This window comes from Homarus americanus, unplaced genomic scaffold (genome assembly GCF_018991925.1).
Source record: "Homarus americanus isolate GMGI-L3 unplaced genomic scaffold, GMGI_Hamer_2.0 scaffold50165, whole genome shotgun sequence".
NCBI classification, from domain to species: domain Eukaryota; kingdom Metazoa; phylum Arthropoda; class Malacostraca; order Decapoda; family Nephropidae; genus Homarus; species Homarus americanus.
The window spans coordinates 459,351-484,002 of NW_024748747.1; the positions used below are offsets into that span (position 1 = coordinate 459,351).

The 24,652-nt window shown below is 36.1% G+C and overlaps 1 protein-coding gene across 5 annotated transcripts in view; it reads left to right on the plus strand.

The window, feature by feature from the left end:
• LOC121880416 (ral GTPase-activating protein subunit alpha-2-like) overlaps positions 1-19,981 on the plus strand; it is a 66,770-nt gene extending 46,789 nt beyond the window's left edge. For 3 of the 5 annotated variants that reach the window (XM_042387609.1, XM_042387611.1, XM_042387613.1), the window contains 7 exons: positions 165-266; positions 779-961; positions 1,482-1,640; positions 1,838-1,965; positions 5,779-5,915; positions 10,424-10,615; positions 13,473-13,716. In XM_042387609.1, the coding sequence (XP_042243543.1) occupies positions 165-266; positions 779-961; positions 1,482-1,640; positions 1,838-1,965; positions 5,779-5,915; positions 10,424-10,615; positions 13,473-13,696 (1,125 nt within the window). In that variant the 3' untranslated portion in view covers positions 13,697-13,716. Of the gene's footprint in view, positions 1-164; positions 267-778; positions 962-1,481; positions 1,641-1,837; positions 1,966-5,778; positions 5,916-10,423; positions 10,616-13,472; positions 13,717-19,558 lie in introns of those variants that run through there. The other 2 variants (XM_042387610.1, XM_042387612.1) reach the window with 2 other exon arrangements.
• Positions 19,982-24,652: the final 4,671 nt, after the last annotated feature.

Below are 24,652 nucleotides of genomic sequence, written 5' to 3' on the forward strand. Positions count from 1 at the left end.
TACACCACTGTACAGTATTCAGTGAGCAAAACTTGCCATTCTCATAAGAAAATTTTATAATCTTACTCATTTTCTAAAACCTGAAAATATATTCTTTACATATCATGAGTATTTGATTCCATAGAGTGGTTGTTGTGACCTGTATATATTACATCGTGTTTCAGAAATGTCGAGAGACTCATAAGCTGGCTGTGATATATGTGGCTGAAGGTCAGGAGGACAAAATGTCCATCCTCAGCAACAGTGCAGGTTCTGCAGGCTTTGAGGTGAGAAACTCTTGTATTACTTTGTGTTTAGAAGGCAACAAAATATAACAAGTCCTATTTTGAGAAATATGTATCTGATAAGGAAGGCATTGAGATGATGCACCTTGGGTGAGAACCAAGTTGAAGATACAGTATTAGTTTTGAGGAGTTGGGACAAAAAGTAAATGTATGAAAGCTACTTCTACAAGTGGTGATTCTAGAGGAATGATCACAGATTGTGGGCAGTGAAACTATCATATGGGAATGAGAGAAGTGAGTACAGTATAAACAAATATCAAATGGTGAATTAGTGTGCAAAAAGAAAATATGTATTATTTATAATGTAGATATGTTTGCATTGTGTAAATGAGTAGGAGAGGATGTGTAAATGTGGATGAAGGTTTTAAGTTAATAGAACAAGGTAGAAACCTGCAGTTAATACTAGATATTTGAGTAAAAGTCAGTATAGATCTCCAACAAATTTTCATTATGCAGTATACACTATATAGTCTAACTGTTAATGTCCCTCACAGGAGTTTGTTGCTGGTCTGGGCTGGGAAGTGGAATTGGCAACACATACAGGTTTTCTTGGTGGCCTTCAACGCAATGGTTCAACAGGGGAGACTGCTCCATACTATGCTACTTCATTAACTGAGGTGGTTTTCCATGTATCTACTCGTATGCCATCATTTTCTGAACAAAGCATGTTGCAAAAGGTAAAGTGTTACTTCAGGTCTGACAGAGTTTATACGAGTGAAGTAACTCCTTAGAAATATAACTACAATACAGTATAAATAACGATGAATAATTGGTTACAAACACAGACAAAAACAGTGGTACTGGTAATAAAGAAAAGATAAGTTTTATGTGGTTGAGAAATACATAAGCCTGGAAAGGTGTGTAGCTATGGTTATGGATCTAGAAAAATATCAGTATTAAGGAACATAAGGTGATCTGTCATAATTGATGGATGTTTAGCACCTTTTGTGTTGGTGTAACCTGTAGATTATGGATAGATAACTAGAGTATAAACTGTATGCAGTGATACGAATTGAAATATATAACAATGAACGAATATGAAATGCTTTAAAGGATAATTTTTTATTTATTTTTTGGATACCTCTAATATTGGTACATCAGTATTGAAACATAAACTCTCACTTAGTTTTGACCCTTGAATATAAAAGCAAATTAATGGATTCATATACAGTATATTGTTACATTATATCCCTGCAGACTCGCCACTTGGGTAATGACGAGGTTCACATTGTATGGTCGGAACACACTCGGGACTACCGGAGAGGCATCATCCCAACTGAATTCTGTGATGTCCTTATTGTCATATATCCACTACCTAACAGGCTGTACAGAATACAAATTTCTACAAAACCGGATGTAAGTACAGAACTGTAGTGTGTACTAAGAAATACTGTACACTACTGTCATCTGACCTCTTAAGGCAGACTTTACTTTTCTACTACAGGAGTTAACTTATGATTCATTTTTTCCTTTCACACAGTACTCCAGTATGGTATCTCATGTTGCAGAAGACTTAGTCACTCATTGTTTCTTATGTCTTCTTTATTTTTCAGGTTCCATTCTTTGGACCTCTGTTTGATGGAGCAATAGTGGCTCACAAGGTGTTGCCAGGGTTGGTGCGTAGTACAGCCATTAATGCATCTAGAGCCAAACGCAGCCGACTGGCACTTTATCAGAATTTGTAAGTTCATTAATGTGTTCTATATTAGTTCTGATATAATGTAATACTATTAGCTCCTGATTAGAACATTACTGTAGGATCTCATGTTTCGCGACTAATTGATACCAGTTTTAGCGTCGCAAAAGTTAAAATCGCAAAACGAGTGACATTGAAATACATATAAATAAGCCTATCTGTTCCGTGGTGTCATTCAAACCCCCCTATAATGACCTAAAACTCACCAAGAAAATGACATTACAGTAATGTATTCATACATATTATATTGTACATATTGTTGATAACAATATTTATGTACTCTCATACTGTAGAATAACTTACCTTGATGAAGGGCAGGGAGGGCTGGTTACTGCTTCCTCCCTGCTCCCTTCTCTACACCTCCTCTAACCTCAGCATCAAATCCCTCAAAGTCTTGAGGCAGCTCTTCCACCAGTAAGTCACCCAACACTTCAATATCATCATCAGTGGTAACATCATCATCTCCTAAAGTGATGTTTGCCAAGGCATTAACCGGCTGGGCCTTGCGCAAGTACCGAGTAATAAGGGCCTGCTGACGAGTATTAACACGGGACATGTACAAGGCCTTATATTCCTCCATACCCATATCAAGGGCAGAACACATTAAGTTCCGAGGATGAGGCCTGGTATCGTATTCTTCTAACTGTTCACTGAGACGTGCGATGTTTGTGAGCAACTCAGTCAGCTGGCGTGTTGTAGATTCACCAGGCTTAACGTCATCCTCTTGTGTTGGTTGCTGTTATTCTTGTTCTTCATCATCCTCTAACATTTCTTCAATTGTTGGTTGCTGCTGATATTGACCAACGATTTCTTGCAAATTTTCAACCAGAACACCTGAAAATCCTGGTGCTGGGACTGAGTGCGCTGCTTCCACTGTGTCCATTAGTGTTGTCACCTCGGACTGCCTCTCTCCGCTTGCCTTGGTCTGCTCTGCCCCACTTATCTCAGAGTTAGCGAGCAGAGGCTTCCATGCGTGTAGCACTGTTGCAACATTAATCTTATGCCATGTCTCAACAATTCTGTCTACTGTACTGCATTTTTAATATATTTCTTCCAAAATTCACAAATGGATAACACTTCACATTTGTGGGGTGGTGAGGTGCTAGGAGTCAGGTCGTCTACCATCTCCTCCTCCTCCTCCTCCTGGTTAGCTGGTAGAGCCTGGTCACTGTCATCGAGTTCTGCCTCGATTTGTTGTAACTCAACTAATGAGTCTGTCTGCAGACAAAAATCTTTCTAGAGTGACTGATAGTAGAACAGTTTAACATCACTGATGAATTCGTGGTCAAGTGGCTGCAGAAGCGATATGGTGTTAGGAGGAAGGATGATAACTTGTACATTAGGGTGGCTATAGAATCTTAGAGTGTCCAGGAGCATTATCCATCACCAGGATCACTTTGAAGTCAATGTTCTTCCTCCGGCAGTTCTGTTTGGCGTCAGGAACAAAGTGCTTGTCAAACCAATCGGTGCATGAAGACTTTGTAACCCAAGCTTTCTTATTAGACGTCCAATAAACATTGAGCTGCAACATGTTAGCATGACGGTAGGCTCTAGGACAGGCAGCACGGTTAACAACCAGGGTTTTCATCAAGAAGTCTCCACTAGCATTAGCTGTGAATAAAACTGTAATCCTGTCTTTTGAAGTCTTTACACCCCTTGCCTGTTTTTTATCCTTGGCAATTAAAGTGGTCTTAGGTGAGTGCTTACAGAAAATGCCATTTTCGTCACCATTGATGATCTGCTCTCGGCAATAACCACCCTCTTTCACAAGAGCTTGAAAGACATGTGGATATTTTTCTGCTGCTATGACATCAGTCAATGCGCTCTCACCATAGTAGTGGGTAAACTTGACTTCATAACGCTTCTTAAAGGCAGCCAACCAACCAACAGAAGCATTGAACGGTGGTGGAGAGTTAACATGTTTCTTTTGTGCAACTACAGCATAATAAGCACGTGCCTGATGCCTTATCTGTGGTCCAGACAGGTCGCCTTGCTAATGGTTTCTTCTTTCCACCTGCTTGTGAAGGTAATGTTCTGTGATAACTAACAGTAGGTTTCGTTGTGAAGAATCGGAGAACGTCCTGCTACTAGAAAATCTTGAGAATACATTTACAGAAGCAGTTAAGGCTTCCTTGGTCTTCTTTATGGAACGTATGGTTGATTCAGGGGCAGTTGAACCTATGCATGATTTCACAGGTGCGAGCACCACTTTTGATCATTTCAAGCATCTCTTGTTTCATTTCAAGGGTGTATTTCCTCTTCTTGACCCCCTTACGGGAGTCACGCTTGGCTTGGGGCTTTCCTTGTTGACCTTCTTTACGGCCATCATTACCACCAGAACCGCTCACGACATTTACATTACGCACCTCACTCATCGTTAATACACAAGAATCGCTAATAGTCAAACAAGAATCTCGCGAAACGTAAGCACAATGGGTCATATAATCCAAGGTCACTGCACCGCTCGCTCATTCAAACTAACTGCTTTATGCTGTAAAAAAAAAACCCTCGGCGGGTCAACGGATAACAAAAGACAGTGACAATGCGCGCTGTCCACTCAACAATGACTCACGAAACTGGTAATGAAAATAGCTATTCTTGAGAGGCTGGAAATTTTAAAAGTGATGCAAAACATATGAATCGCGACTCAAAAACTCGCTAAACTTGAGATCCTACTGTATTTCTATTATATGCATTGTAGAAAGGAACTTCACTACATAAAGTGTTCTGCATTAAAGTACAGTAAGTCCACTTCTTCTGTGGAGGTTATGTTCCTGGAGAACACAATGGATATTATATGCATGGGAATGGGTGTTGTTAATTGTGAAGAAAATTAAGATGTGTTCCAGGCCTTAAATTTCTTTCCAAAAACCATTAATATTGCAATAAAAATTACAAACCTATCTTTTTTTTTTATACAATTTTGAGCTACCAGATTTTGTGTCTGGGCACACACCCAAGAAAGGGGGTGGAGGGTGAAGGGCTGGTTGGTCCTCCTTGGGGGATCCAAGGGAGCAGATAACCCTTATAAGTGCATTGGCTGATTATGAACATCAGGTCATACAGTGTCAACATCAGCTTTAACACTGATCAGACCTTTGGTAATAGGTCATGTGAGATCTCTGACAAATGTCACTGTCATTGGCAATGAATAGGGGTGTCATGGGGGCAGTGATGTGTCCCCCCTCCCTCCACAGCAGTGACGTGGGAGCTCATAATTATACTGTACTTTTATTTTTTTAGATATCTAACCAAATGAACTTATGATACAGTACAGTATTTGTCTTTAGATTTGACAAGTGGACACTAATCTTATTAAGACTGAAGAAGAAAAAGTTTAACCATTTTTTAATTGTGTTTGCAAATGCTTGTGCTCCATTGAAACCATTGTACTTAAATGTTTTTAAAAAAAGAAAACTAAAATATTAAATCTTGTAAAACCAATTTTGTGCACCAGCAACAGCTGGAATAAGAATATAAAAATTAGCTGTGAGACATAAGAGTACATGTCAGGTAAAATCCTTCAGCGTGGCTGTGTATGTTGAGTTACAGGTGCAGTATACATGAACTGCTATTTTTTTTTTTTTTAAGATTTAAACAGTTGTCATTTTACTCACATTTTGGGTTATCATTTGAAGTCAGTGAATTATTGAATTTTGTATGATTATTATTTACATCAACTAGTGGTAAGTTTTATATTAATTAGACATATACTTAGTAGACTTTCATTTTGAGCCATAAACATTCAGTAGTTTGAAAGAGATCTGTCTCTTACATCTCCTCCAACTCCATTGACAGCTATGAAGAGAGAGCCCGGGCACTGGACACCATCATAGAGCAGTACAGCGAAGCTACGACTTTTGAAGCCTTTATCTCATCAGTGTACTGTCCTGTCTTCCCTGCATCCTTTACTTCTGGACCAACTCGGGCATCAGGTAAGTCATATTTTTTACACAGTTTGTATGCTTCCTGAACTGTGGGTGGAGCACCTAATCACCACTTTATTGATCGATCTGTCCATACTTAGTAGTAATACCTGTAGCAGTAATAATAATGATTAACAGTCTGTTGACATACAAGCAACAGAAGGCTAGAGATACATCCATCCATCCAGCCTTTATGTTATGTATTTTGTGACCAGTTCATAGTGACTTAACCAGTGATGGAATTCAAATGAAACTTGACACAGATTTATATTTTGAGGATGTGTCATGAACCACATTAAGTGTTCAAAGGTCAATGTCATGGACAAGGCTCAAAGATCACCATAGGAAGAATTGATTTGTTGTCTTTTGATTGAAACAAATTACAGTACTTTAAATTTAAATCTTTTGTTTGTAAGATCAACTGACATGAATTACTTGCTGTATGATAGATAAATTGTATCAATGATTATGCAGTAATGGTGATGGTGGTGGTAGTGTTGATGGTGGTGGTAGTGTTGATGGTGGTGGTGGTGGTAATTGTGGTGGCAGTGATGATGATGATGGTGATGATGATGGTGGTGGTGTTGGTGGTGGTGGTGGTGGTGGTGATGATGGTAGTTGTGGTGGCAGTGATGATGATGATGGTGATGATGATGGTGGTGGTGTTGGTGGTGGTGGTGGTGGTGGTGATGATGGTAGTTGTGGTGGCAGTGTACATGGTGGCGGTTAACATGCAAGACGACATCTTGTGGTAAATGTTAATAGGGGTTTGTTGTAAACCAGCAAAGTTCAGGCTGTCAGTGCACACTATATTGAATAACTAGTTATATGTGCCATGTTAAAATGGAGCCCAAATTTCATTCACATCAGCACTTGCACAGATATTATTTTTTTTCCTTTATCAAAAACTAATTCTGTAGTGATTTTATGTTCCTTCCTTTGTCATTAAATAATCCTCTCTCAGAATTTTATGTCAGAGTAATCCATTTACAATTGTGCATTAACTCACTGGTTCAGGTTTAAGGATATTTCCTCAGGTTACTCATACAGTGATATCCCCGTTAGCCAGAACAATTGGTGCTGAGCACTTCCGGGAATGAGAGATTTATGGGTAATGAGACTACTCTCTCAAAGTCGGATAAAAATCCCTTATCCCTGGAATTTTCCGGGTAACGGAAAAATTTTCTCGGAAGTTCCAGAAATTACCCATTACATCATCTCTCAAACCCAGAAAAATATCCCTCATCCCTGATATTTTCCGGAATTTTCTGGGTATTGGAAAAATTTTCTCAGAATTTTCTGGAAAATGTGCCTCTCGGGAAATCGTTCCCAAAGCCGGAATTTTCCGAGAAAATTTCAAATCCAGCTATCGGAGGGTTCTGGGTTTGAGGGATTCCAGCTAACGGAGATATTACTGTATTTATATTGTACTGTATTTACGGTATCATTATTTTCAAATCTGTATTTCTTGCATTAAAGAGAGTAGTTAAGTCCTTCTTCACTGCAAACCAGAACTGTAGTTATATAATGTACAGTACATGCATACCACACCTAAGAGTGAGTTAATACCATAGTGAGTGTTGGTTTGCAGTAAAGAAAGGGTTAATCCTGTAGTCACCTTATGGAATGTGCATTTTTATAAATGTTGATTGATAACCCTGCAAGAGGGCTAGTGACATGCTTATTCTTTATAATGTCCCTCCCTCTCTCTCCCCCAGTAATAGTATGGGTCATGCATAACCATAACATTACATTTGGCACTCTCAAGTATCCTTTGATTTTTATACAGTTCACTTTTGGATATTTACTAGTGTAGGTGGATTTATTTTCTTGAGTTGAATATCAAAGGCAGTTTCCATATATACTCCCTCCCCTTGCTAGTCTTGTGTTCCATATGAGAGAGACAGATGTATTGTATCCTTGTTCATACAATGTTGAAAAGTATTAATTGGTTATCTTTAGTTTATTTAATGTTAAAGAAGTTTTAAGTGTTTGTTTATTTCACATTGTTAGTGTTGGCTGTTTTAACTTATTGCACTCACATAAAAATTGAATAGGCCAACCATAGTCCATTGTTGTGAAACACGATCAAGAGATCTCTCCTTCATATGACTGCATTATGTTGCTGTGCAAATATCCCACCCAGCATCTTGGCACTTGCTGCTACATTCCCTAAGCTTGCTGTGCACCATTCTGTTGCAACAGGAAGCATGCTGTCCTACAACCCCAGTGAAGAAGACCTAGTGTAACTCTGGCCACGTATCGTACTCGCGCCGGGAGGTTGGTTATTGTTGGCTGGGAGCTTCCTAAGCATGTGACTTTGGTGCCTCCTATAGTTACTATCTATCTCTTCAACTATATCATGTAGTTGATAATTTCTGTAGATAATCTGGAACTATATATAGTGTCTGCTGTAGTGGCTGCAGTGTGTGTGCCTGTTGTGAATAGTGTTCTTTGTGGAGGGTATTGAACTATCTATAAAGATAGTTGTCAGTCAAGGGTAACATGAGATAAAAGTGTTGACCGAAGTATTGCTCACCTTGCTACCAGTACTGATGTTTACCTCTACATCAAATAAGTAAACTTTGCATATGCCTGGACAAGCTTCTTCAATCTGTTAAGTAAGCTGATTGTTGTTTTTCTCAACTGTACGGGTATTGAATGGATAACTAACTCTGATTACTGTTGGGCCAAATAACTAACTCTGATTACTGTTGGGCCAATTTTATTAGTTAAGGAAATTTGGGCACATTATAGGTCTTAATACTACAGTATATAAAGTGAGAAACATAGGTTATCTTGGCTTTAAGAGATTTGCACAGGGAATCAATGCATTTAAAGAAGGTATAAATTTTCATTCGGTAAAGTTTATTGTTACCCATGAGCAGTACAGTATGACCTACCTATTACAGTTTATTTGTTTCTTAGTAGTTGTTATGACAAGTATGAAAGATAACTGTAATGCTTTAAAAATATCTGAGCATGTTCACCAGTTTCAAGTACAATAGTCAGGTTTTAGTGAAGTGCTGTAGGTAGGTGTGAGGGAGCTGTATGTCTCTCTCACTATAGTCCTGGACGTGTCTTGGTTGGAGAGAGCATGGATTCTCTAAGCTTAGGGTAAATGGATAAAAATGTGTGTGTCTGTTCTCTCGTGTTTTGTGTTTGCGTCATACAACTGTAGCTGTGTCTGTGTGTCCGTCTTATGAAGAATTTTGTGTTTTTGTTTAAGAATTTTGTTTTTCTGCATGATTTCTTGAAAATATTTCATTTTTTATAACAATTTTACACTTTCCTTCATCCTTTCTACTCTCTAACTTGTTTCCCCACCACTTCTTCTTACTGATTTTTTTCTTTCTCGTCTTTCTCCTCTTGGTCCTCCTCCTCCTCCTCCTCTCCTCTTCCTCTCCTCTTCCCTTTTGTTTATTATTGCTCCTCTTTCTTTGCTCTCCCTTTTCTCTTCCCTTTTCCCATTTTCTTTTTTTTAACTCATCCACACCATTATTGTATGTTATTCCTCTTACCTCCGTACTGCATAATTATATCGCGTCCTCCCATTATCCTGTTCAATATTTGTTCCCATCTATTATCTTATATCCCTGCCCACTATTATCTTCCTCTTCCTGTTCTTTATCATCACCTTCCCAACCATGCTCTTGTCAGTGTTAATGTGTCTTCATGTACAGCATAAAGTTTGATATTCTGTATGTTAAGATTCAGAATTGCTTACATAAAGAAGTCATGTTAAAGGAATGCCATATTTTAATATTTTTATTCATTAGTTTTCTTTATTTCAGAAATGCCTTCTGCTTTGAATGCTTTTATTGTGGATGAAAGTTAAAAACTAAAATGCTTCCTGGTGTTAAGTGGGGAGAATTCCATAGTTGATCTTGCTGCTCTTCAAGAAGTCATAACTTATGATCCAATTACTCAGTGACAGTAGTTCTATGATGATATTCATTCCCTGTATTTGTTTATCTTGAAGAATGTAAATCATGGCTATATATGTCCTGTAAATGTTAGGGTTATTGCATTAACATTTTAGATAATGTATTTAATTGTAATTGCCAAGAATTTCTACTTCACTTGAAATGAGGAGAGATTGACACTCGGGAAGCAGCAGTGCCTGTGAATGACAGAAGATAATGGCAGTGAGTGGTTTATGAGAATGTCACAGAAGTTAGAATAAATGGGTAACAGCAAATGGAGAGAGTCCTTGTTTGCTCTTGATTCTTGCCGCTCTACAGCATAATGGGAGAAGGCTTGCAATACTGAAAAACAACACAAATAATTATGGTGCCAAGCTAAAAGATTAATTAAGCATTTTATTTACTGTACTGTACATATTTTTATTTAATTTTTCCAGTGTCTTGATAGTGATGTATGATTTTATCTATATGCATGTATATGTTCTGCTACAGTAAGGGTTGAATGATGAACCCTTTATTCACAAAAATGACCGAGAATTTTTTTTTTTTAAAGTTTGAATAAGACCCTGTACAAAGTGGCATACATTACAGGGACATCATTTTCTTCTCGGGTGTTTGACTCCAACATGGGTGGATTTGGTGGTGGTACAGGTGTCTCAGGCTTGGCAGCGGCTCTTCTAGATGGACCTCAACTACCCCCTGGCCAACCGCAGCGACCTCCCCTCACGCGACCAACAAGCTACTCCACAGGAGAACAACATCACCTTCGGGAGAAAGCACGAAGTGAGTTATAATTTTATTTGTAGCAATTAATGTCTGGTTTACTTTCCAAGTTCTTTAGGTAGTGCTATATGATAATTGTATTTTTCAGACAATGTACTCTTTATGGGATGGCTTTTCATGAACTATGAACTGGACTCACTCACTGATCTACATACTGTAATGTTTGGTGGTGTTTCTAAAGGCACAGATATACAGGTCGTTATATTTTTGTAAAGATTCCAAAACCCGAAGAATAATTGCCCTTGAAGTGTGAGGGAATGAGATATAAATATTAAGGGATGAATATTGAATTAAGTAATGGTAAAATCAGGGTAGATTGTGGTATAAGAATTAAAGGGTCATTAAGTACAGTATAAGATTTGTGAAAAATACTGAGGTTAGGTGAATAGTGAAAGCTATTATATTGATAGGAGTTATTGGGGATAGGCGCAGAGTAAGAATAAAGCTAAAGTGAGAGAGCTAATCAAGGAAGGTTGTGTTAGAAGATGGGCCATGGACATGAATGAGTGTAGAGATGGTTAAATGATGACAGTGATATTTACAAAACATTAATATGGGAAAACTGAACCTGGAAGACAGATTTTGCCAATTGCTATAGATTATCTGCTGTAATTAAAATAGTTTCTCTTTATTGAATTTTGAAGAGAAATATGCATGTAGAGGATGTTGTTTATTATGGTATGTCCGTGTGATATGTTCAGATTGCTATTCACTGTGGTGTCTTGGTGTGATATTTGTAGATTGATACTTTGAGTGACTGATTGACTGTATTTATACTGGATGACTCTGCCACGTATGACTAATGGTCTCCCAGTGAGGGCCATCCCAGAGTCAGTTGTTCGATGCTACTTGTTATGATGTGTTAATATTTACAGGGAACGTGAAATGAAACTGATTCTAAGTTTATGTCCGTCAACTCATTGGGGGTACTGTACTGTATAGAGCTACGGACTGATAAATGATCATGTTGTTTTACTTGTTCTGTGTTTCTCTTTTTTTAGATATTGAAATACTTCTGTTGTCCCTTGGTTAACGAACACAATTCGTTCCACAAAGTCGTTCGTTAACCAAAAATTTTGTTAACCGAATCTATTATTTCAATGGGATATTGGGTAATTGGTTCCAACTCACAGAAAAAGTATGGATATAAAGTACTGTATACCAGTAATAGAATTTACAAAAAATTTATTATAAACTAAATACAGTATACTGTACTGTACAGTATACTGTACTGTATAATAATAAATAAAAAACAATAGAATACTGTATTTCAACTTACTTTGGGGTGTGTATGTCGTATTCCCGGCAGCTTTGTTTACATATCAAACAGCTGATTGTAGAGGCAGTCAATGATGACATGCCATATTCTTTACAGAGTGCATTGGTTCTAATGCCTTCTTCATGTTTCATAATAATTTCTGCACTGTATGTTATCAATATGTTAACTAAATTTCAGAATGACCAATAATTTTAATGTAAAAATGCAAAAATTTTCAAGAGACCAACAAAATTGATGTTCACTCCACTGTAAACAAAGTTAAACTGAGAAGCGTTGTTGGGTGATTCAATCAGCTGATGGGCGCACAAAAACTGTTCCCTGTGCTGTATATATTATCAATATGTTAACTAAATTTCAGAATGACCAATAATTTTAATATAAAAAATGCAGAAATATTCAAGAGACCACCCCTCTTCATATTTACTTCACTGAAAACGAATGTAAACAAAGAACCAATTACTGTATTGGCGGACTAGCCGATCAGCTGATGCGCTCAACAAAACGTGTTTGTCGTAAGGATTTTGTTAATCGAAGATTTGTTCATCAATCGAACTGAAAATCCTTATGGGAGCTAATTTGTTATCCGAAATTTCTTTAATCGAACCTTTCGTTAACCGAGGGACCACTGTATATATTAACAAGATTGACATAAACTGTAGCTTTAGTTAGATCTTTATTTAACAAAAGTAAGACCATTCAATTTCTTTTTTGTAAAGTTATGGAAAAGTACCATATGTTGGGACACAAAAGATATTGAATGTTTTTTGTTTTGTTTTTCACTTAAGAAAGGCATTTTTTTTTTTTTTTCATATTGACCAAGGAAGAAGGCTTTAGGTGTATGGATTTTATTGACAACTAGATGTCATTAGATAAACTAATGGGGACTCATAAAGCAGATGAGGACAGAAATGGTTGTGTACCCAAAAATTTTTCAGTGTAGTTTGGCAGCATCACCTAACTCTGAATAGTAGCGCTGTGTGTACTCACTCACTCTCTTATTCACTCGGAGTATTTTTTATTTGCTAGGTGCTGTACATGATATACAGTCACAGTAGATGTGTTACTGTCAGCTATACAAATACAAGGGGTATAGCTGCAGTGATATTTCCAGATTTGGTTACAATGTCTCTCTGTTTCCATTTATTCTTGGCCATTCATATACTGGTACATACATTACTACTTTTATCATACTGGAATACCTGTAATATATTCAAGGTATTTGAGAAGTGATTGGCCAATACTGTCTTCATTATTTTCCACTTCTTTTGCAGTTGTGCTTTTACTCCTGCTTTTCTTAGATCTCTTCAATTCATTGGCAGTGCCCTTTTTTTTTTTAATAATTATAAACACAGTATTTTTTCAGATTGATGATTATGCTTTTGATAGACAACATGAGGGAAAAGAGTTCTACTGTACTGTATATACAAATTATTTACAGTCCTTGTAATTTTAACATGTTTTTATGATAATACATTTATTTTAGCATTTTTTTTAATACTTGATTTATGTGCCCTTTTGATATTCTATGATGTAGAAGTAGATACAGATATGATATGTACTACTGTTAACTGCACACAGGAGTTCGGCAAATGCTAGGAAGCATTCGTCGCAACTCTGCATATAGCAAGAGCTTCCCCGTACCCCAAGGGAAAATGAACAACAATTACAGCCAGCAATGCTGCGAGTCTTGTCAGACATCAGATAGGTGTGTTGTGTGGTGTGCGTGTGTGTGTATGTACTGTGGCGTGCAGGAACCTGCTTTTACAGTATATGTGCATGTAGACAAATTGGGAGCCATCTAACCACCGTTCACCTTGCATTTCTGCACGTTGTCTTGGGAACAGTGAATTATAGTTTGCCCAGAAAGTGAAAGTTTCTGGGCTTAGAGTGACCCTAAAGTTAATAGTTGAGAGCTTTTAGAAACCCTTTTCTAAACTGACTGCTGTGTTCAGTGAGAACTGAACTTGAAGAATTGTTGATGAATTAATTGAAACTTCTGTGTATGTTCTAAAAAAAATTACATTCCCACTGTTAAATTTACTATTTGTTTTGTTGAACTTTGAGAAAATTTATATTATATTTATATATTGTAATGATCATTTTGTTAGGGTAATTAGGATGACAGTCTCTCCCATTGATGACTTGAAGGTGAAGCATTTAGACAGCCAAGCCAGTGACACATTTGTTACTCATTTATATGATAACCCAAGTATAGTTTTATATTTTGTTGCTTTTATTGTTTTATATAACAGTGTTTCTGACATTTTATTGTTCTAACACTTGTTTAAAAAATATATTTACTATATAAATTGTTATTGTCCACATAAACTTAAAGTAGTATGTTATACTTTTCCTACACTTTTGAGTAATTTTTAAAGAAACAAGTTGATAGTGTCAAGGTTTTTGTGTACAGTATTCCTCTTTTTGCTATCAGAAGAAGTTATTTATGCAGCTTAGTGAGCTGTGCAATAATAACATTCATAACTGGAAAAGTAATTAACATACAACATCAACACCAATGCTTAATATTAATTGGTAATTACTGCTGTGGTTTAATTGTTTTATCATGAATTAATCAAATAGTGGCCTTGATATTTTTACAAAATATGTTTGTATTTATCCATTGTGCCATATTCAAGTGTTCATTCTGGTGGCCCAGGTAGAGTTTCCTCTGCAAACCCTAATTCTCACCTTTCTCCATACACTCTTCTGTATTAACATCTGTCTTTGTCTTGTTTCCTTGCTTCACAGATCCACTTCACCATTAGGTTCATATCAATTCTTTGTTCTCATCCATTCACACAGTATTTCTTAGACCATATCAATTCATGTTGTACTCTCTCCACCTGTTACTCACACACTCTACCTTGGTTTTCTTCACTATTTTTCTGCATTTTAATTCACTGAGTACGGTACTGTACTAGGTCATTTTTCCACCATCCGTTTAGCACCTTACTTCCCAACCTCTGGAGCTTGCTAATTATTTATATGGCATGAGACTTTTTTTTTTCTGTGCAATATTTTTTCTCACTTTATAATTTCTCTCTGGCCTCTCTTCTTTTCTTCAAGTCCTTCTTTTTATCCAAGTTTCTCCTTTGGTTGCAATCACCGTCATACTATACTTGTGTAATTGTTTCACTCTTACAGTGGAGTACTAAATGTTGAACCACATTTCCCAGCATATTATTGCACCTACAAGTACACATTGTTTATTCCACTTTTGTGATTTCATGTCTTGACTTTTATAGTGCCTGTGTGGTGCATAATCACTTGGTGTAGTTCCCTCTGTCTTTTGCATATCTTCTAGAACACATTAAGATAAGGCTCCCCTCAGCTTATTTCACCTGACATTTAAACACCCTAATAATAACCTAACCCCTTCAGATAACATGAGGGTGTTCAATCATTAGGTGAAATAATCTAGAGGTGCCAGAGGTGCCTAATCTTTACATGATCCTATCTTCTTATACTCTGCCACGTGTATGCAATACCACATTTTTTTTTTTTTTATCTGTTCCTTCTCACTCAATCTTTTCCCACAACCCATCTTCCTTACCCATTCCATTCTGTTCAGTCGTCTTTGAATCTCTCTTACTACTTTCTTGTCACTTTATCTTTCTTGGACTCATCTTTATCACCTTTGTTTCCCTCTTCAGTTTTCTTACTTTGTTATTTGTTTATGCATGATTCTAGTCCCTAAATTCTTGATCTCTTACTTCAAATATAAATATCCAGTTTTAATTATTATTATTATTATTATTATTATTATTATTATTATTATTATTATTATTATTGTTATTACTTAAACTTTCTTATTGTATGTGCTACTCTTTAGCCTCATGGTTCACTTTATGCTACACAAACTGCACTGTGCTTAGCTTCCACGTGAGTGAACAATTCACCCCTTTGTTGCACCTCCTTTTTTTTGCATTATGGAAACAAAATTACATATTCTTAGATATCTTATTTATTACTAGGATGTTGATATTATAGTGGTATAATAAGTGTTAGGTATATGGTAAAACCTCACTAATTCACTTTTCAGATAATTGGAACAAATTCATTAGGGTACATTCTATAAGGACTGTGGACTCTCTTGAACTCATTAAGTCTTGTATTGTTGGTGGTGCAGCCAGTCCAAGGCTGAGTTCTCATGACTTGGCTATTATTCATCTTCTAAATATGGCAAAATTTAGCATTTTTTTTTTTTTTTTTTTTACCAATGGGTAGATTTTTTTTTCTGGTAAAGTCTCTTTAAGAAAGTGTCCTTAAACAACCTGTAACATTAGTGTGTTGGTCGCATAAACCATATAATTATAGGCTCTGGGTTTATAGGATCTACCTATATGTACTGTACTGGTATACAGGGTATATACAGTCATTGCCAGTATACTGAAAGGTTAGGTTCCATAAAATCTTTCCATAAATTAAAATTCCTTATTTTACCTTATTTACCTAATGGTCACCCACTAGAGGTGGCCATGCTAAGGGAAGAAGGCCATTGTCCTGTGAAGGATCCCTCCATTGTTCTTGATAATTTTGTCAAGGACTATTTTGAAGCTCAGTATTGTTCTTGATTACACAGCTTGACCTGGTAAACTGTTCCATAGATCTACCACCCTTTGTCTGAAGAAATACTTCCTTATGTTTGTTCTGCTGATAACTTGGCGAGCTTGTAGTTATGTCCCCTTATTTTGGTGGTGCATGACATCACAAAGAAATATATATATATATGCTTTTCTGTTGATGGGCGATGTGAACAGTTTTACCTCGATTTGCCACATTTCTAAAAGAAAATTGCAACAACAAATGTGTTAATAGCCATGTATGAATGTCTGTTTTTCAATTAGAGTTTATCTGCTAATTCAACCCACCTTTATCCCCTTATAGATCAGATTAGTGAGGTTTTGCTGTGTATTTACTCCTTATATACGAGTAGTACAGTACTTCGTCTTCATGACATAGGTAGAACTGTGGCAAAAATGGTGAAATACAGATGCTTATTAATTAGTGATCACCTTGGTATATTCAGTGAAAATTGGCTGATGAAGTGTGTAGATACACAATCATCATTCTACTTTGCACTTGCAACTGTAAAATTTATTGACTTACCGGGTATATAAAATTAAAAACTTCAACTAATCTGTTTCAGAGACTTTCATCCTGTCTTCTTTGATATTCAAAGCTTGTGGCCATAATAGTTATTTTATGGCTTACAAGTCCTCATGAGCGACATGTAAGATATAGTTTAAGCACTCCCAAGCAGTCTGACCCTGCCCTGGAAATGTGCTGTGTTTAGTGGTAGGGGAACATTATCCACACAGATCCTGTTAATGCAAGCCTCAAAAACATGCATATCTAATATAATTATTACTCTGGTAATGATCACAATCCAGTTTCTTAGCCAAACTTACCTTTTATTGGAACATTTTTACAGGAAAATATGTTAAGACTATGTTAGAGCAAAAGTCATGATCATCATATAAAGTTTTTTTTGTTAGACTTTCTACCCAACCTGTGTGAATCTAGGAATGTAACAGGCATTAGATTCATTCATCATACCTCTCATTGATGGGTGTGTTTCCTAATTTTGGAAGCATCCAGGATGTCCATTCGTAGACATTTGCATCTTACAGGGACACTAATTAGGACCCAAAGGCCACAGTGATGAATTGAATCATGAAATCCCATTAAATGATTAAGGACATGAAGCAGTGACATGGATTTTCACACACCTCCCTAGATTGGGATTTTTAGATCAGGTGGGAACTGTTAGGTTTGGAGTATGAGCCCACATGGTTAGAGGAGTCTCAAAAAGTGAGCAGGTCCTCGAGTTTCATCTCCTGACCTGAAACCTCATTAGTCCTTGAGATAACCACCAATCCAGATTTGATGATGTGAAAAGAATGCTCCCAGCATAAATATGGTTCTTTTGGATAATGTGTCCCTACTGCCAATCAGTGCACACTACCCAGGAATGGCATGCTCTGCTGAAGGTGTGCTTGCGGTGGTATCTCACAGGTCACACATTTTTTTCCACTTGGCCATAGAATGGGATTTCATGTTTCAATCATTTATTTTGATACTTGTTAGAATGCAAAATTGATGATGAGATAATTTTCAGATTAATTCAGTATTGTTCATCAACAGTTGAATATTCTGTGTATGTAGAAGTTGACTTACTTCCACCCATATTCCACTTGTCTGTTTTCTCTAACCTAACTGCATTATTTTGTCCCGTGTCCAACTCTTCTGAATATGTTGATCTATATATGAGTATAGCTATGTCTGTTTTCATCCAACGAGCCATATTCTAAATTTAGGTGAATGGTTTACCAAACTGAAATTTAAAAACAAATAAAAAGTCCTGCATTTTCTTACACTAAAGATTTTTTTTCCATGAGAATCCATTAGTACTGCATTTAATAATTTTCCAGGCAATCTGTTGTCATAGAAATCAGTTAAATGAGTTAGTTATTTCCTCTGTATTGATGAAACTGACGCACAAAATTAAAACTGTAAATACGGTTGGTCTTAGCAATTGTGGTATCACAGACAGAAAGTGGAACAATATGTAATGAGAGGAAAGTGAAGGAAATCTAGAAAATGGCTATAGCTTGGATGAAGTTAAATCAAAATTTATCGTTACTGTACTGAAGGGAGAGTCCACAGGGTCAAAACTAAAATATACTTTAAATCCCATTATGTCCTCTGCTCCTACAATGTACTTATTTATGTGTGATAGAAGTCTGGTATCTATTGTCCTTGCCTCTCTTCCACTCATAATAATTTCCAAAACATTTAGCACCCTTTACTTCTTTTAGTCCTTTTATACTGTATGTGATTTTTCTTTTTATATTTTTTATTACATTTCATTGTTCAGTGCTCACCTGTGAAGACCATCAGGTGGAGCCAAGTGTAGCCAGAGTAACAGGATTATTATTATTATTGATGCAAGGATGTTTAGTGGACATCCTGAGCCTCATTTAGACCAAATTTTCTTTCTCTTAAATTTGTGGTACAGTATCCTGCTTCATGTTGTGATGTTCAAATTCAAAAACAAAAATACTAAATTTGGATTTTGTTTATGAAGTAGCTTTAGTACATGGTTGTAAACACTGAAGAAAAAAAGATGTGAGATTGGAATAAGTTCCTGCATGTGTGTTTGGTTAAGGATGGATTGTGGCTTATAGACACATTTTGTTGCCACGACAAAAATTTGTTTCTTTTATGCCCGTGTAATCAGGATTTACATAAAAACATGAAGTTTCAGGGTGTCCGTTGTTCTTTCATCGCCTTTTATTATTTAAACTACTTAGGCTACCTACCTTCTTCTGCCATCAACTAGAAGTTTATATGTTGAATGCTGTAATTTTATTTAAAACTTCTTTAAGACTTTTAGCTCAAGATATATACATATAGCAAAAATACTTATTGTGTGTACAGTATTATAATTAATTAAAACTTCATTTAAGTGTAACATGAACATAGCTGAGGTATACTGTTCTGTGTGTAACATGTACCTTATATTAGTGGAAAGTCTTTTGTTTTTATAAATCATAATTGATGAAATTTTTAAAGTATCTTCAATTTCTGTCTCTTGCTTGTCATAACCTAGCTAAAAATTATAAATTTATCTCATAATTGTGATTTTTTCTTCATAGGTGTACTTTTGATGGACCACATGAGCAGTAATGACGACAGCACTAGTGGTTCATCTCCTCGTGGAAATAAAAAGTTATCCTTCAAGACCCCGCGTAAAGCATCTGCTGCTGTGACAGCCGCAACAACGCCGCCCGAGAGCCCTGTGCCACCACCACGGAGGCCCAAGGACAGTGTCCATCATGGAAATCCACGAAATAAATAACTGTTAGAACTCTTCATGCCCCATCATTGAGGTCAAGAATGGTTTGTTAATTACCATATGAAACATTATGGTCTTAGACAATATTAGCATTACATTGTGCATGAAATGCTGAGGTTACTCATAGAAACAGTTCTCCCTTTCCTATTGCTAGTTTACTACACCCACTACCAGACAATATTAAGCAAAAAACAATGTATAGGATCACAGAAGCTAATTCACACTCCATCATTATATATATATATACAGTATATATATATATATATATATATATATATATATATATATATATATATATATATATATATATATATATATATATATATATATATATATATATATATATATATATATATGTATATATATATATGTATATATGTAACACACACTGTATAGGAAAATATTTTAATGAGAATTTTGCAGTTTTATCTAGTTGCCAAAATGGTGTATTACAAGTGCAGTACAGTATAATACTGTTCACTGGAGCATGCATGGAGGAATTGAAAAGCATAAAGAAAACATTTTAAGATGTGGTTGATAATTATATAAAGAGAAAGGAATGATAGTATTTACCTAGATATCCCTCACCCAGCAGATTTAAGTGGTCATGCGCACGAGCTCTATTAGTACACAATCAGCTTTAGTGGATGTTTGATGATTACCATATGTGAAATATAACAATATTTTTTGTAGGTTAATAGATGTTTTAAATATTTAATGTGTCATGAGTTGTTGAATTTTGTCAGTTAAAGTGGCTGTATAAGCCCCAATAATTTATTAAGGTAAGTAGAATTTTTTCATATACAGTAGATATACATACATATATATTTGTAAGTGTTTGATGTTTCATTTTAGTGCTGGTCGAGTGACTCAGTAGAGTTTACTATTTAAGTTTCATCAACCACTATATGTTTGTTTCTATTTAAATATTTCTTTTACTTGGTCACAACACATAATTTTTTCACTTTTTTTAATGGAAAATACCCACTGAACAGCTGATCAGATGCCTTAATGTATTGTTATTAATGATATGCAGTAATCTGTAGATATTTCTATCTATGTGTATCCTCTATGTAGAGTTTTCTATCAATATCTGTCTGCATTTCTTTCTATTTATCTTTCATTCACACTCTCTATAACCTATAAACCTTTTCCTGATACAGTATAAAGGACTGACTGAGACTTTTATTGAACTTCCATCATAGATAATGACCTCTTCTGTGTCCATGCTGTAGCCTCTACCACTGAAGCACCTCCTCACTTGTTCTTTCAGTCTTTTTCACCTCATGGTGTTCTTGTTGGTGCTCACAGACATGAATGTATTTTGGTTGCCTTTTCCACATGTTCATACTGCCTATGCTTCACTGCTATGTCTCCCTCTCATTTTGTCACTCCCTGGTCTATACACTGTCCCTCCATGTTCACTTCTTAGAACAGTCACACTAGCCATCAACATGTGTCTAAACATGTGTAGCTGTTATATTCACTTCTTAAAACATCTGTGTGTGCAGTATCCACACTTTAAAGCATACATATTAACCATAGCTATCTACTTTATGAAACATACATTCTAACCATATCCAAATCTTAAAGCATTCATAGTACATAATCCTATCCACTTCTTAAAGCATTCATATTTACTGCTTGTGCTCCTTATCCCCGTGGGAGTGTGCTATCAGACTCTCCACACCTGATGGTTCACATGTGTTGCACAACTCTTCACAAGTCTTGCCAAACCTGATTACAGTACTCACAGTTTTTGTGTCTTACTCGCTGAACAGCTTTCCCAGTTTACCTTTGTCTTCTTAACTAATTGTCTGATATTTTTGCTTCCATCCATTCATTCTTAGTGAAAATGTTCTCAAATTCATTGTATTTTCCCTTGTATCGACTTTAATTTCTGTTTGTCTAATTTTATACTGCCCCCTTTTAATTTCTGTTTGTCTAATTTTTTACTGCCCCCTCACTTAACACTTGTTTTTTCAACATGGATTCCCCCAAATGCTGTTTTTTATTACTACAGTATCTGATATCACTTTACACGGGTTTAAGATTCGAATGAACACGGTTTGAGCCGGGCTAGCACGGGAAAATTAGGCTAAACATGATCAATTAAAAAACATTTTGCGTGGTCCAATTGGCAGTCAAGTCCAAGGGTAGCCTCCTCACGCCACCCACGCACAACACGCAGGCCCAGTGAGTGCTGTACAGCATTATAGAATTAGAAAAAATAATTATCAGTGGAGATGGCATGTTGCTATAAAATAAGAAAAATGAAGAGCATGTGTGTGTGTTAAGTGACTGTATGTGTGGACTTGGCATGTCGTCAAGGTCTGTCCCTTGTAACAAGTCAAAACTCGTATAGAAGAAAAAGGAAGAAGTTATAGTTGTAGGATTGTAAAGTGAGGAAAGTTTGGTAGCTTGGCCGATTAGTTATTTGCCTCTTAATATATTCTTAGGGGAAATTTTCTAAACACCAATTCTACATACCGCTACCGGGTATATATTATTCAGCTCAATAACACAGACACATTAATAAATCATTATACATCGAAGTTACTATACAATGACTCTCGGACAACAAACATGATACACTTCCCACCGTAAGTAACTCACCCAAATGGATCGCTCTGACAATGACTCACGTGTGGTCTGAGGCTATGGAGAATGCGGTGATTCAAATCAGTCGGTAGAATTTTTACGTGGTACTAAATGTAATCAATAGCAGATGTTATATCACAGAAGAACCATACACTCCTGTAAAAGGAGCAACTTGCTATACAAAATCTAAATTAAGGAAACATTAAACTCAATTTTGGAACCACTCTTCCCCTTTTTGTTTTTTGTATCTTCTTGGGGGAAAATGCAGGCTTCATTCTTTTGCCTTCATGGGTTTGTTTTGCTGGAATTGAAATAGGATCTTCTCACGCAGTATATAAGTACCTTTTAATATAGCAAAGTGCAGGTGCTAACTGTCTGTCACGTTTGTTGAGGAATCTCTTTTTTTTTTATTGACCTTGTGCCATTCCTAACAACCTAGGGTGTAAAGCTACCAAAAATCCATTTACCCTTATGTTGAGTAACACACCGAACCACAAGGATTCCGCTCAGATTGAATGCTTCACAACATGTTCACTTTGCGTTCTCCATAACTTTTGTTGGCTCTCCAAGTTATCTCCTTAGTGAGACATACATCGTGAACTACTCTTTGTGTTTCATATATCTTTTTTATCATCCATGTTCATGGTCTTTTGTCATTCTTTTGACATACTCCACTGCCATGTTCCTACAGCTTTACTAGTTGCCTACTGACTAAACCATCTCCTGCACAGTCCAGCTCTCCCCATCTTTCCTCCATATATGGTCTTGTAAATCCTTGCCATTCTATTATTCTTCATAGCTAGCCATATTTTCTCGTGCACTTCATGTATACAGAAGCAAACTCAGCATGATTAACACTAGTGACTGAATAATGAATTATGTGTTACATGTGACCAGACCATTGAAGTACACCAACTGATCAAGAGAGATACAGTATTGTGCTTCCTCATAAAATGACCATATTGTAATGTTTAAGTGATCCATAAATTAATGAAAGTGCAAGTGTTTAATAACTTGAGAATAGTGTGACAATTATATCTGGTATAGTGGGTGTATGGTATATGAAAATAATATGCAGGAGGTGCCTTAAGTCCAGCCTGCAATTATAATCTTGTCAGTGATGGTGGACATTGAGCCAGGAATTGGTCATGGCAAAATCAACAAGTGAGCTAGACTACTACATGGGCTTATAATATGAAATGCCATTTTCATTTTTTGGGTACTGAGCTGAAATCTAATTTTGAAGGGATGGCCTAATTTATTATTTTTTTTTTTTTTTACGGATGCTCAAATATCTAACTACCTGTGCTGTATATTCATTTTAATTTATTTTTTTTGTGTACTGTAAAGTGACACCTTTTTCATACACCCAAAGCAGATGTCAATTTGAGAGGTCTGTTTGTTAAGCTTGAGGAAGTTTCACCAAGAATCTTGAAGACCTTTAGTGTCCCTGTGTTGGTGCTGTGCCTGCAACTGTATTTACTAAGATGTACACCTGCTGAATCCTTGATGTTCCCCCTGGTGATAGAGAGAAAAGTATATATTGTGATACCAGATTATGAGAGCATTATTAAAAAAGTGATTTCAACTCACCTGCTTTAAATAATATATTGGCTACATGTTCAGATTGACCAGTTAGACGTTCTTGGTGAAGGAAATGAGCTTAAAGTGTCTTTGTTAGGATTGTGTGTCGAGCTGTTAGTTAGCAGAAAATTGGTCAACCATTACAGTATATAAAAGTAATTTGAAACAAGTAGTTACAGTATATGTAATCTGAAGAGCAGGATAAAGTAGGTATGGCATATGTTTAAACACAGGCTAACTCTTGAATAATGGGTTGTAAATATATTGAACTATATGTATTAACTTTATTTAAAAATTACTTAATGAAGGTCAGATAATATATTTTATAATTATTACTGATAATATATTCATATTTATTTTTAATGGGTAAAAGAACAAAAAAGAAGGTTAGTTCCTGAAGAGGAGGCCCAGCTTGTAATATTTATACGCTTTCCTCATGAAAATAATTTTTCTTACAATTGTGTATTGTTTCTCAAGGACGTGTGTGGTAAAGTATCTCTCACTTGTGTGTATGTGAAGGCCTTGCTCACACCAATTCTTGCAGTGTTGTACTGTACATGAATAGATCAAGTAGGATCTTACATTTAATAATACTGATACAGTGTCAGGAATCATTGGGGAAAGCAAAGAGGTACATACAAGTGAGTATACAAGCTGGCATACACTTCAATAGGTTGCTCATGGATATGTATATTTGTATTTGCACATA